Below are 14,009 nucleotides of genomic sequence, written 5' to 3' on the forward strand. Positions count from 1 at the left end.
TTTATAATATATATATATATAATATATATATATATATATATATATATATATATATATATTATATATATATATATATATATATATATATATATATATATATATATATCTCCATCACACACACACACACACACACACACACAAATAGTGCTGTAAAGGGAATCCGTCAGCAAGATTTCCCATGAAACTATTCAATAGCGCATGTAGCTCTTTTAAAGACAAGTCCAGCAATACCTTTTCATGGCCAGTCCATTCCTCATTGAGTGAGAAATCAGTGTTATAATTTATATGCAAATGAGGCTGAAGATCTGAAACCGCTGTCACTCCAGCTCTATTCTCCACCCTTCGCTGCCTCCTCTTGCTTGACTGACTGTGTGACTTCAGGCAAAGAAGTCATCAGTCCATCTGTTCTCTTTTTCTATAGCTTTAAAGATTGTCTGCTCATGACAACCCCTGTTCACCTGCCCTATTAGGTTGACAAGACAATTTAGAGCACCACACCTTCTCTCTCTTTATGAGGCAGAGTGTATGACATGAATGACATTCATCTGAATTGAGCATCTTATGTTTTCTTTTATATGATACTGCTCAAAAGGCCAATGTTGGCTGACCTCATAGCGTTCAATAACCGAAAGGTCTTAAAGGGAACCTGTCAGATCCAATATGTACCCAGAACAATGAGCAGTTCTGGATGCATATTTCTAATCGCTGCCTAACTGTCCCCCCATCTAGTAGCATAGATATAAAGTATTTCTAAAGATCCTTTATGATATGCTAATGAGCGCAGGGACTAGTCGCAAGGGCATTGAGGTCCCGCGCAGGCGCACTATAATACTTTTGATCTGCCCCGCTCAGAGCAGATCAAAGTGCGCCTGCGCAGGACCCCAGTGCCAGCTAGCGTGGATGACGTAGGACGCGTCATGTACCCAGGCTTCAGAAGAAGGACAAAGATGGCCGAAAGAGGCTGCGCTGGTAGTAAACAACGGAGACACCCATCCGACCAGTCTGCACCGGACTGCCCCTCAAGTGAGTATTATAAATTGATATTTACATTATACAGGGGGCCTGGGCTCTTATATACCATATTCTATAATGCTGTATATAAGAGCTCAGAGGTGGTAGCCGCAGCTTATAGTTGCCAAATCTGGTGATAGGTTCCCTTTAAGCCTGTTTCGGTTTTAGTTATTGACTTTGCTTCATCCTACATATTAAAATGATTATCATTATCACGTTTGGTAAAATTGGTTATTCATATATTCCTATAATCCTTCAAAATCCCTGACTTGGTGCAGGTATAGCTAAAAGAATTGTTGGTGTCTTGAAGACAAGGGTCATTCACACCAAATATTCCTTTGATATAGGTTTCTCTTTTGTTTATTCACTTTGTATTTTGTCAATTTCTAGAAATAAACTATTAACACTTCAATTTTTGAAAACTTTCTTACTTTGCAAACATTTTAGGCTGGCATTGCACAAATACTGCAATGTGTTTTATATATTCGTAACTACTGTACAATCCTGTGGAATGAATTTATAGCATCTTATTATAATTGGTGTACAGTCTATAAATTAATAAAATGCTTATGTCTAGGAACAAAAAAGTGCTAAAAATCCTGGAAAAAGAAGGCTCGTATGGCTACATTGAGCGAAAATAATGCAAAGATGTAAATAAAACTGGTCTTCAAGGGGTTACTGAAAAATTACATCATTATTACCTTACAGAAACCCAAATGCAGGCCTCCATACAGCATTTATTAGAGCTATGTGGAGGGCGTCTGCTTTTTACTTTTCTCTTTTTTTATTTTTTTCACAGGTCAGTTTTTTGTTTTGGTTTTTATTATTTAACCTTTTTTTAAATCTTTTAGGTCAAACCCATTCTATGAACCAAAAGAGGGTGCGGATGTAGTCCGCAACTGGCCTATTAAGGAGTGTGAACAGGAGAAGAAGATGAAAAGGAAAGCTCCAGCTCCTCCAGCACCCACACCAAAGAAGGAGGAAACTCCACGCACCCCCCTCTCTGTCCCCGCAGGCAAGGAGCTCGCCTCTTCCCCCAAGGTACACTTATGCCGTATGTTATGTTTGCCCTCAGTACTACACCTATACATGAACCTTAATATACTAAATACAATATATGCGTATTATAAACTATATCTGGCCACTTGTAAGATGTCTTTCCCTACCATCAAAGCTCTAACTCAAGTCCTTTTTTATTCCCATGAAATGTCTACATACTTGTATGTAAACGCTTTAATGATCATTTCCTGTTCTATATCACACCAGTAGGTGGCTCCTGTGGGCTGTGATATATGGTGTACAAATTATGAGACATAAAAAATATGAAGGGGCTGCAGACGTAATACAAGACATGTAGCAATGAGTGCGGAAACAAATTTATTCTTCTATTACATATGTAAAATGCACTTTAACTACGTTATTTAGAATATATTAATATAATATATTCTCGGGTGTTTATGCATGTGCGTATAGTATATTGCTTTTCCATTTAACTTGCGCAGTGTGAGATGATTGGTTTGGGTGGAAAAAACTTTTGCATTACTTTTTGTCATACGATAGGAGTGTGTGTGTGTGTGTAATTATATATATATATATATATATATATATATATATATATATATATATATATATATATATATATATATATATAATATATATATAGAGATAGATATATAGATATATATATATATATATATATATATATATATATATATAGAGATAGATATATAGATATATAGATATATATATATATATATATCTATATATATATATATATATATAGATACAGTTAGGTCCAGAAATATTTGGACAGTGACACAAGTTTTCTTATTTTAACTGTTTACAAAAACATGTTCAGAAATACAATTATATATATAATATGGGCTGAAAGTGCACACTCCCAGCTGCAATATGAGAGTTTTCACATCCAAATCGGAGAAAGGGTTTAGGAATCATAGCTCTGTAATGCATAGCCTCCTCTTTTTCAAGGGACCAAAAGTAATTGGACAAGGGACTCTAAGGGCTGCAATTAACTCTGAAGGCGTCTCCCTCGTTAACCTGTAATCAATGAAGTAGTTAAAAGGTCTGGGGTTGATTACAGGTGTGTGGTTTTGCATTTGGAAGCTGTTGCTGTGACCAGACAACATGCGGTCTAAGGAACTCTCAATTGAGGTGAAGCAGAACATCCTGAGGCTGAAAAAAAAGAAAAAATCCATCAGAGAGATAGCAGACATGCTTGGAGTAGCAAAATCAACAGTCGGGTACATTCTGAGAAAAAAGGAATTGACTGGTGAGCTTGGGAACTCAAAAAGGCCTGGGCGTCCACGGATGACAACAGTGGTGGATGATCGCCGCATACTTTCTTTGGTGAAGAAGAACCCGTTCACAACATCAACTGAAGTCCAGAACACTCTCAGTGAAGTAGGTGTATCTGTCTCTAAGTCAACAGTAAAGAGAAGACTCCATGAAAGTAAATACAACGGGTTCACATCTAGATGCAAACCATTCATCAATTCCAAAAATAGACAGGCCAGAGTTAAATTTGCTGTAAAACACCTCATGAAGCCAGCTCAGTTCTGGAAAAGTATTCTATGGACAGATGAGACAAAGATCAACCTGTACCAGAATGATGGGAAGAAAAAAGTTTGGAGAAGAAATGGAATGGCACATGATCCAAGGCACACCACATCCTCTGTAAAACATGGTGGAGGCAACGTGATGGCATGGGCATGCATGGCTTTCAATGGCACTGGGTCACTTGTGTTTATTGATGACATAACAGCAGACAAGAGTAGCCGGATGAATTCTGAAGTGTACCGGGATATACTTTCAGCCCAGATTCAGCCAAATGCCGCAAAGTTGATCGGATGGCGCTTCATAGTACAGATGGACAATGACCCCAAGCATACAGCCAAAGCTACCCAGGAGTTCATGAGTGCAAAAAAGTGGAACATTCTGCAATGGCCAAGTCAATCACCAGATCTTAACCCAATTGAGCATGCATTTCACTTGCTCAAATCCAGACTTAAGACGGAAAGCCCCACAAACAAGCAAGACCTGAAGGCTGCGGCTGTAAAGGCCTGGCAAAGCATTAAGAAGGAGGAAACCCAGCGTTTGGTGATGTCCATGGGTTCCAGGCTTAAGGCAGTGATTGCCTCCAAAGGATTCGCAACAAAATATTGAAAATAAAAATGTTTGGGTTTGGTTTATTTGTCCAATTACTTTTGACCTCCTAAAATGTGGAGTGTTTGTAAAGAAATGTGTACAATTCCTACAATTTCTATCAGATATTTTTGTTCAAACCTTCAAATAAAACGTTACAATCTGCACTTGAATTCTGTTGTAGAGGTTTCATTTCAAATCCAATGTGGTGGCATGCAGAGCCCAACTCGCGGAAATTGTGTCACTGTCCAAATATTTCTGGACCTAACTGTAGATATATAGATAGATAGACATATATAATATAGGGAGAGATAAGATATATACCTAGAGAGATAGATAGATAGATATAGAGAGAGAGCGAGATTATATATATATATATATATATATATATATATATATATATATATATATATATATATATATATATATATATATATATATATATATATATATATATATATATATATATATATATATATATATATATATATATATATATATATATATATATATATATTAGAGAGAGAGCAAGATATTATATATAGAGAGAGAGAGATATAGAGATGTATTGTTTGTATGTTTAACATATTTATTTTCCCATGGCTGAATTAAATGATTTGCTGGTGACATGGTATATAACTAAGGAATGACAATAGCAGTCCTGTCGGTCCACATCACTCTTCAGATTGAGCCCCTGTCCTCTGTATTATAAAACGACTCGTGTTCGACACCTTGTGATGGTGCGTGCAGTGTCATCAGCACCGCTCATCTCATGATATGGATGTGATCATTGCTGGCCAAAGCCTTCAGTCATTCCGGACAGCGGTAGAACATTACTGTGAATCTCCTAATTGCTGTGTATATAAGTCGTGACTTCTGCTTTTTAGTTTACTACCGACAATATGGGGATTTATCCTTTACTGTACTACGGGGTCTTAAGCATGTAGTTATACCTTTTAAAGGGAACCTGGCTTTTGAAGAATTGCTACTAACCTGTTGATATGGGGTTAATCTGCAGGTTAATAGCATTCTGAAGCTGCTCGGCGCCCACAATTAGAGCCCCGCTGCCTGGAGGAAATGTATTCCTTCCGGCAGAGTTCGGCCTGCAGTAATCAGAGTGGTGCCGCTGTGGGTTCAGTCTGCGCTTAGTATATAGTGCGCAGTTGCTGTAACGCCATCCCTGGCAATGACTGACAGCCTCCTCTAATGCAGCGAACAGTCGGTGCCAGAGGCGTAGATAAAGCAGTGGCCCTCACTATACACTGAGCGGTGACTGAATCACAGCACTTTACAGACATTATCATCACTGTCCTCATTAGGGGATTTTTAAATTGTGAACCCCATCAGTATCTCTTTGCAGTGGGGGAGGAAACCACAGTACCCAGGGTATCAAAACTGCAGCAAGCAGCTCAGTAAGTGATACAATGCTGTAGTCAGGGTCTCTGCCCATACAATTATGCTGCTCTGAGATTTCATAGGTGCAGCCTCGCTCAATGCATTTCTATCTAGTTTGCTTCTGGCCAGGTGTCTACATATCGCATACCCACGGACACATCCCGGCTCTGACACCAGCAAATTTTTGTGCGCACTGTGATATAATGTGAGGATTCACAAGTTTGCAGTCACATAGAGAGACACTTTTTTTCATGCGTTTCCGCAGCGTTTTAAACTGCAGTGTTTTAATGCCAAAATGCATGCGTTTTGATTTTCAAGCAAAGTCTATGGGAAATGGGGATTTCTTGTGCGCACAATGCTGTTTAAAACGCTGCGTTTCAGTTGCAGAAAATTTGTAAAAACCTCTGCATTTAAAGAAGCAGCATGTCAATTGTTTTTGCCATTTTGGCAGCGTTTTGCTAACATTAGTGTCAATGAGAACTTTCAAAACGCATCTTAAATCAAAATCCTAGCGTTTTACATGCTTTTTTGATCAAATAAATGCATGCGTTTTTGACTTTATAATAAGGGCATGATATGTCCCTTTACACACACACATAATCCGACAATTAAATTACTGAAAATTCATAATTTAACATTATTTTATGCATAAATATTAGATCACAGTTATAATTTTAATAAAATTAGCTATTTTAAGTATGATTTTAATCATATTTATTTTTTTTTTCCATAGTGTTTGAATGTTTAAACTTTATTTAGTAGTGTATTTGTATTCAAAACGCATCTGACTTTAAGCATGTAAAACGCGATAAAAAGGCAAGCGTATTTTTAGCGTTCTTGTGGTCAAAACCAAATTTGACAAAGACAATTTCTGCCAGAGGATGCGTTTAGAACTGCAACAAACTCAACGCAAAGTGCGCACATAGCCTTAGAGGGACTGCAGACTTGTGGATTTAGATCAGACAACCCCTTTTAAGGCTTGTTATAGAGACTAGTGATTAGTGAGCACTACCATGCTCAGTATCCGTGCAGTTGGACACTCGGATGGGCCCAACTAGTGTGCTGAATATTATGGAAGTCAATGGGGAACTTGAGCGTTTTTCTGGAACAAAGTTACGAGTAAAGAGCACCCGAGCATGGTAGTGCCCGCTCATCACTAGTTACGAGTACTGAGCACCAGAGCATGGTAGTGCCCGCTCATCACTAGTTCCGAGTACTGAGCACCAGAACATAGTAGTGCTCGCTCATTACTAGTTACAAGTACAGAGCACCCGAGCATGGCAGTGCTCGCTCATCACTAGTTACAAGTACTGAGCACCCGAGCATGGTAGTGCCCGCTCATCACTAGTTACGAGTACCGAGCACAAGAGCATGGTAGTGCTCGCTCATCTCTAGTTACGAGTACTGAGCACCCAAGCATGGTAGAGTTCGCTCATCACTAGTTCCGAGTACAGAGCACCCGAGCATGGTAGTGCCCGCTCATCACTAGTTACGAGTACCGAGCACAAGAGCATGGTAGTGCCCGCTCATCACTAGTTACGAGTACTGAGCACCCGAGCATGGTAGTGCCCGCTCATCACTAGTTACGAGTACTGAGCACCCGAGCATGGTAGTGCCCGCTCATCACTAGTTACGAGTACCGAGCACAAGAGCATGGTAGTGCTCGCTCATCTCTAGTTACGAGTACTGAGCACCCGAGCATGGTAGTGCTCGCTCATCACTAGTTAAAAGTACTGAGCACCTGAACATGGTAGTGCTCGCTCATGACTAGTTACTAGTACTGAGCACCCGAGCATGGTAGTGCCCGCTCATCACTAGTTACGAGTACTGAGCACCTGAGCATGGTAGTGCCCGCTCATCACTAGTTACGAGTACTGAGCACCTGAGCATGGTAGTGCTCGCTCATCACTAGTTACGAGTACTGAGCACCTGAACATGGTAGTTCCCGCTCATCACTAGTTAAAAGTACCGAGCACCTGAGCATGGTAGTGCTCGCTCATCACTAGTTACGAGTACTGAGCATGGTAGTGCCCGCTCATCACTAGTTAAGAGTACCGAGCACCTGAGCATGGTAGTGCTCGCTCATTACTAATAAAAATATATATTTATATCCTTAAGCAAAACGTCTTCATTTAAATATAATCGTCAGGTTGGGGTTGATGTGTCGGCTGCTCAGTGACCCGGAGTTAGTCTTACATTAAAAATGGGCAACAGACTGTGCCAGGAAGCTCACAGACAGCCAATGTTTGGGCACAGCATCGGCGCGCTGGCAAATAACAACTGCACAGGTTTTCCTTCTCCCTCTTGCCTGAAGGTTGGGTTTAACCTGTGTTGGTATGTGCAATAGTTCATCCCATATTCCTTACTTCTAACTAATGGGGCATGTTAAAATTCTTCCATCTCCACCTTGAGAATCTTTTTATGTTTTCATATGAAATGAGTTAATCCCCCTAATTTTATCTTTCAAGTTTTGCATTTTCCTGTAGTAATTATGCATGGCACAGAATCATTGCACAGTGGTAACAATAGAAGAAAAATAAGGAGCGTGTACTCAGCACTCCTACTCAGACAATTACATTAAGCAGAACAGCTGAGCGGGCATGGGAAACCTTAGCCCATAATGTGCCATGCTGCAGCTTGTTTGTAAACACTGCCAAATGTTTCGGGGTAATTAGCAGATCGGCAGTCTGTCCTCAGCCCCGGCGTGAAGATTTATTACCGCCACTGCGTGTTGTGTGCTGGAGTCATTTGGATTGTCTTACATGGGTATAACATACTGGATTATTACAGAGCGGTGCTAAAAAAAAATGTGAAATGAGAGAAGCAGAGAAATGCCTGCAGGGGGGATCCGTCTGTGAGTCAAGTAAAGAGTAAATATAAGTGTATCAGGTATGCATGTGTTTGCACCACTTAAGGTCCTATGTATATTCATGCCTGTCATGTTATAACATAAGTTATAGCTTTATAAGTGCACCTTACCATCAGATGTCTCAGGCTGTTTACATAGCTGTTTGTCCCGATTCCAGTAATTCAGTAATGAATGCAGAGTTATGGCCTCTCTACTCCGAAGAACACTGTGCAATTATATGTAGAAATCACCGCGGAAGGCTGGAAATATTTCATTTTCTGTCTAACACGCCGGATGCTTGCGCTGTACGGAAGATCACTAATGCAATTCACTCACCGCCCACAACTGTCTCATCCCAACCAGCTCTCGCCTCGTCCAGCAGATGTTTCCACCAGCCAAGTGACTTCCACATTAGAATTAAGATTTTTATACAACTTGATAAATATCTTAACTTTGCCAAATGTCCATATTTCATCTACCGTAGGTAAGAGGTTTGTTGAGCATTTTCAAACGTTCTAACAGATTAACGTCATCCAAGAAGTTCACATTAATATATAGGGTTTTTTTTTAAAGATATGTTCATATTGGGTTTTTTTTGTTCGTGTGGATTTTTAAAGCTGAACCACCTCCATTTACTCATTAAAAACTGCTTCTAATATTCTTTTATGTGAATTTTGACTTGGTTCTGCTCCAAAATCTGTGTGAATATTCCCCAAGTACCCGAAGGTCCATGTTTTGTGATAATGCTTGTTAGGACTTTGCTATAAAGCTGTAAGGTAAACCTCATTGGTGTTGTACCCCCAATTTCAGTACTTGAGTGGTATGTTTCTTCTGCAGGGACGTCCTGGCATCAATAATATCTTGTTTGGCTAAATAATTGACTACTTGCCTTATTTTTCTGCTGTTATACTGGACTTATCACACAAATGACAGATAAAGAACAATTTTTGAATTTGAACGTCAACCTGTGCAGACACAACTCTTTTCTGCCCGGTCAGACCTCTGTAAAAAAAAAAGACTTCATCTGGCCCGCTCTAATCGATTATTTTGTATGACAATTGGACTTACGGCATATTTGTTTAATAGTTGTAGCAGATATGTTATGGTGATAATCACTTTCAGTATGCAGCCACCTAATCTGGTCACAGAGCAGGCCTACAGCACTATATAAGCACGGTCTCATTTTTAGGCAGTGGAAACTTGGACCAGACAGGTTTAAAATTCGGTAACTTTATCAAATTGATCAATCTAGTGCATCTTGAAGGGTGCTTTACACGCTGCGACATTGCTAACGATATATCTTCGGGGTCACGTCGTTAGTGACGCACATCCAGCACCGTTGGCGACATCGCAGCGTGTGACACCAAGGAGCGACAATCAACGATCGCAAAAACGTTGATCGTTGACACGTCGCTCCTTTTCAAAGTATCGCTGGTGGTGCATGCCGCTGGTTGTTCGTCGTTCCTGCGGCGTCACACATCGGTATGGGGCGGCATGTTCCGGCCGCTCATCTCCGCCCCTCCTCTGCTATTGGGCGGCCGCTTAGTGACGCCGCTGTGACGCCGAACGAACCGCCCCCTTAAAAAGGACGACGTCGCTAGGCAGGTAAGTACGTGTGACGGGTGTTAGCGATGTTGTGCGCCACGGGGAGCGATTTGCCCGAGACGCATAACCGACGGGGGCAGGTACGCTCGCTAGCGATATAGATAGCAATATCGCAGCGTGTAAAGTACCCTTAAGTCTGTCTAGTCTAATCACCTATTAGTTGGCTTACATTGTCCCAAAAATTTGCACCCAAGTTATGGTGCATAGTGTCACATAGAGGTCATAACAAGTGATGGGTGATTTAACATGAATGATCTATTTTTCAGCTTTTTCCATGTTGCATGAAAACTCTTTAGCGTAGAAAAGTAGTCTTCAAGGAATCACCTTAAACAACACACAGGAACTAATTTGTAGAAATTCTTCAATCTGTCCCCAGGGATCTGGTGGTAACTCATTGACTTCAGCTTCATTGACTGTTGAGATAACACTTTCGTACTGCAAAGTGAAGTGTCTTTGCATTGATCCTTTAAGTGAATTTCTTCATAATTAAACAAACCCTGCAAAGTTCCAGATAGGCTTTACTTTTCATCAAGTATGCAGATCATCTTACCGTGGCTCAAAGCGTACACCCACCTTATGGTGTTTCAGTTTTATTTCCGCCAGTGGCTTTATCTAGGGAGATGTTGCATACGGCGCCTAATGCCGCAATCCTGAACAGTAAACAAAGTACTTGTGAGATCGTCCCGACACACCGGCTGCATCCTCTACAGGAACAGTTGTCATTTTTGAGTCTGCATCGCTCCTGCTATCACTTCTCCATATGTAGAATTCACAATGACCTTTGCATACATAAAGTCAAATAGGATTAAGTCTGGAATTTCCAACAATGGGGAAAAAGCAACAGATGTAGCCGACATTGAACGTGGAAGGATTGCTGATTTGCGTTTGGAAGGGAGGTGTTGCCAGTGGTAAATCTTCAAAACACAAGCCAAAATCTAGAATATATAGCTGAGAAATAGAAAAAGTACCTGGAAAGAAAAGCTTAAGAAGAAGTTCCATCTTGGCCCAATAACTGAGATGTAAGCATTGGACTGACTGTGGCCGGGTGCAGAGGGCACGTTCAGTAAGTATATTACAGATTGTGTTACTTTACAATTTTGGAACTTCACCAGATTTTTCGAATCCTTATTTGTTTTTTTTTTACTTATTTATTTGACTTTTTGTCATGGCAATCCACGTATTGCATTTGTTTGTGTTGTGCATCCCCAGATGAGCAATCTGATGAAGATTTGGGTAATTTTGTAGAACACGTCAACACATTGAGCTCTTTGTGATTTACCTTAAACCATTGCATTACCATTTTTGCAGGTTGGCAGGGCTCATTTGGTTAGGCCACTGCTATGCAGCAATGTACTTGGTCCATACAATGTTTAGGCAGGTGACACACGTCCAAGTATTATCCATATGAACGCCAGGACTCAAGAATGGCCCAGAGCATTACACTGCTTCCTTTTAGCATCTTTTCATAGGGCCTCCTGTTGGGATCATGTGACTACCCACTTGAGGTTAAAGAAAATGTAATTTTCTAGACCAGGCCCCCTTCTTCCACTGCTCCATTCTCTTGTGCTCATTTTGGGTGCTTTTGGTTATGGACAGGGGTCCACATGGGGATTTTGACCACTCAACGAGTTCTCTGCTTCATGTGCTGCCGGCTGAAATGGATGTTCAGACCCATTTCCGTCATACTGAGCATTAACTTTTGTGTTATATCTTTTGTTGGAACTGATGAGCCCATAACTTAGGGGGGCCTAGTAATCACACGAGGAGCCCAAGATGCTCTGATTTGAGTGCTAGCTAAGAAAGTTCACACTACCCTAGTCTCTATGCCATGGAGTATCGACATTGTCGCTAGGCCTAGGGCCTTCCGTATCTTTTTGCTTAACTCTGGTAGGTACTCACAATTGCTTATTAGCAATACCCGTTTTGGAGATCCTCTAACCTGTTTGACTAGCCATCACAATTTGGCCCTTGTCAAAGTGATCAGATCCATTTTCTTGGTTTCAAACACATGAACGCCATGACCTGACTCTTGAATTGCAGTCTAATACTTTAACAACTGCCATTTTAATGTGATAATCATATGGTGTATGTATGTATTATCGCACAATGTCTTGCTGCTCAGGGTTCCAAGCGATCCACTTTTTGTGTATGGGAAGCCTGTGTCACAGGTTTTCATTTCTATGGGGCACCTTTACTTCAGTTTTGCTGACCTTATAATTCACAAATGTATGAAGTCCTCCATTGAAATTCAAAAGACACTCTTTGTAGTCATTCTGGGTAATTGATAGCAGTCCATATGGTGGGACCCTCCGTCTTATGTATTTTTACACACAATGGATAACTAATGGACAAATGATGTTTGGGGTGATTGTTAATTCGGCATCTATCTCTCCTTACTCCTTTATACACACACTCCGCCGTTGACTGAGAGAGCTGCTGCCAGACTCCTCTCTCTCGGAGGCTTTTCTCATTGAGCACACTAGGATCCACAGTCTGAAATGGAATGTTCTTGAGGACTAGACTATTGGCTGAGCCCACCAGTCGTCCAATGTGCATAGAGGACTTAATTCATGGGACTGTTACATTTTTGGCTTCATATTTGGCTGATATTTGTCTACATGTAACCACAGTATAAATGTCACACTCTTCATGGAGATACTTGGACAGTACGTATTAATCGTGAGCTATCTTCTCTGTGACATAATAGAATTTTAATGTATGGTAATATGTCCTTGCAGGCCTCACCTATGAGTGCTGACACCCTTTAGGGCCCAGCTAGTATCAACTCTTATTAGATAAGATAGTTCACTTGAATCCACCTAGATCTTCATTGAATCTGACACCTGTTGGAAAAGCACCAAGGAGCTACTACGGCTTTCTTGAAACTTTGATGTGCCACTCCTATAACGTTGTTATTGCTTTCTGCACTTATGAAATCTCGACTGCTGCCGTCATCAGGATGTGAAAAGGTGAAAGATACAAGATAAGAACATTTGATAGGCAAGGGCAGGTCACACGTGTATTCTATTTAAATGTATAATCACGAGTCATACAAGGGTTAATTATACATGCAGCAGTTCTGAAGGGAATGTGTGATCACAACATGGCTCATTGCTTCCATACATTTTTTATATTAAAAATATTTTTCTAGAATTTTTGATTTTTATTTTTTTTAGATGTATTTATTTTTTATTTTGTTTTTCATAAAACGGAAAAAAAAACCTGACTTCCAAGGATGTGGAGGTGCCCTGATATATTAACTAGACAAAGGTACCTAGTAAGCCAATCACTCATTGGCTTACTAGGTACTTTTGACTATGTAGTGCATCAGGACTAGAGATGATGAGCAGATCCGTGGAAGTTCGGTTTGGTGGGTTCAGCCGGACTTTAGATAGTTTGGTTTGGGACCCGGACTTGACCTGAGCCTCATTGGACGTCCCTAATCGGGCAGTGTGCGTCTCCGACCTATGCAGCCAGCCATAAACAGATCATTTCCAGGGGCGGGTGGACAGGGGTTTTTTTTGTTTTGTTTTTTATTTTTTGTTTGGTGAACACTACATTTGATCATGCTGTTGTTACACCCAGTGGAGCCCTTCAAACATTGCAAGCATTACATTACTCGAGTGGAGTACAAAATTCGTTTTCATTTTTTTTTTTTTCTTGCGCATTGGACAAATAGGCAAAACCTTAAATTTTGTTGAAAGGCTTGTCCGACATGATGTTGTGAACTTTTTTGATCTGAGTTTTTCTGGCTAAAAACTCTACTCACATGCACCACACACACGGAAAAAAAACTATTTTAAGCAAATCATGTAATTTTTTTCATGGTTTTGATGCAGTTTTTGTGTATGGGGTGTTTTTCAATTGCAATTGTTTGTCGTTAAATTTAGAGATGTTTTTCTAGGAGAGACACCTGAAAAATTGATCTGTTGCTTATTTGGGGGGAAAAAAGCAGCAGAATATGGCTGTGACAACAAAGTGTGCCCCT

General features: G+C 40.3%; 1 protein-coding gene across 7 annotated transcripts in view; it reads left to right on the top strand.

Moving 5' to 3' along the window:
* The window catches only part of EHBP1 (EH domain binding protein 1), a 536,928-nt gene that overhangs the window by 197,255 nt on the left and 325,664 nt on the right, over positions 1 to 14,009 (top strand). For all 7 annotated transcript variants that reach the window (XM_075339243.1, XM_075339247.1, XM_075339245.1 and 4 more), the window contains one exon: positions 1,863 to 2,052. In XM_075339243.1, the coding sequence (XP_075195358.1) occupies positions 1,863 to 2,052 (190 nt within the window). The remainder of the gene's footprint in view (positions 1 to 1,862; positions 2,053 to 14,009) is intronic.

Source organism: Anomaloglossus baeobatrachus, chromosome 3, assembly GCF_048569485.1.
Source record: "Anomaloglossus baeobatrachus isolate aAnoBae1 chromosome 3, aAnoBae1.hap1, whole genome shotgun sequence".
NCBI lineage: Eukaryota > Metazoa > Chordata > Amphibia > Anura > Aromobatidae > Anomaloglossus > Anomaloglossus baeobatrachus.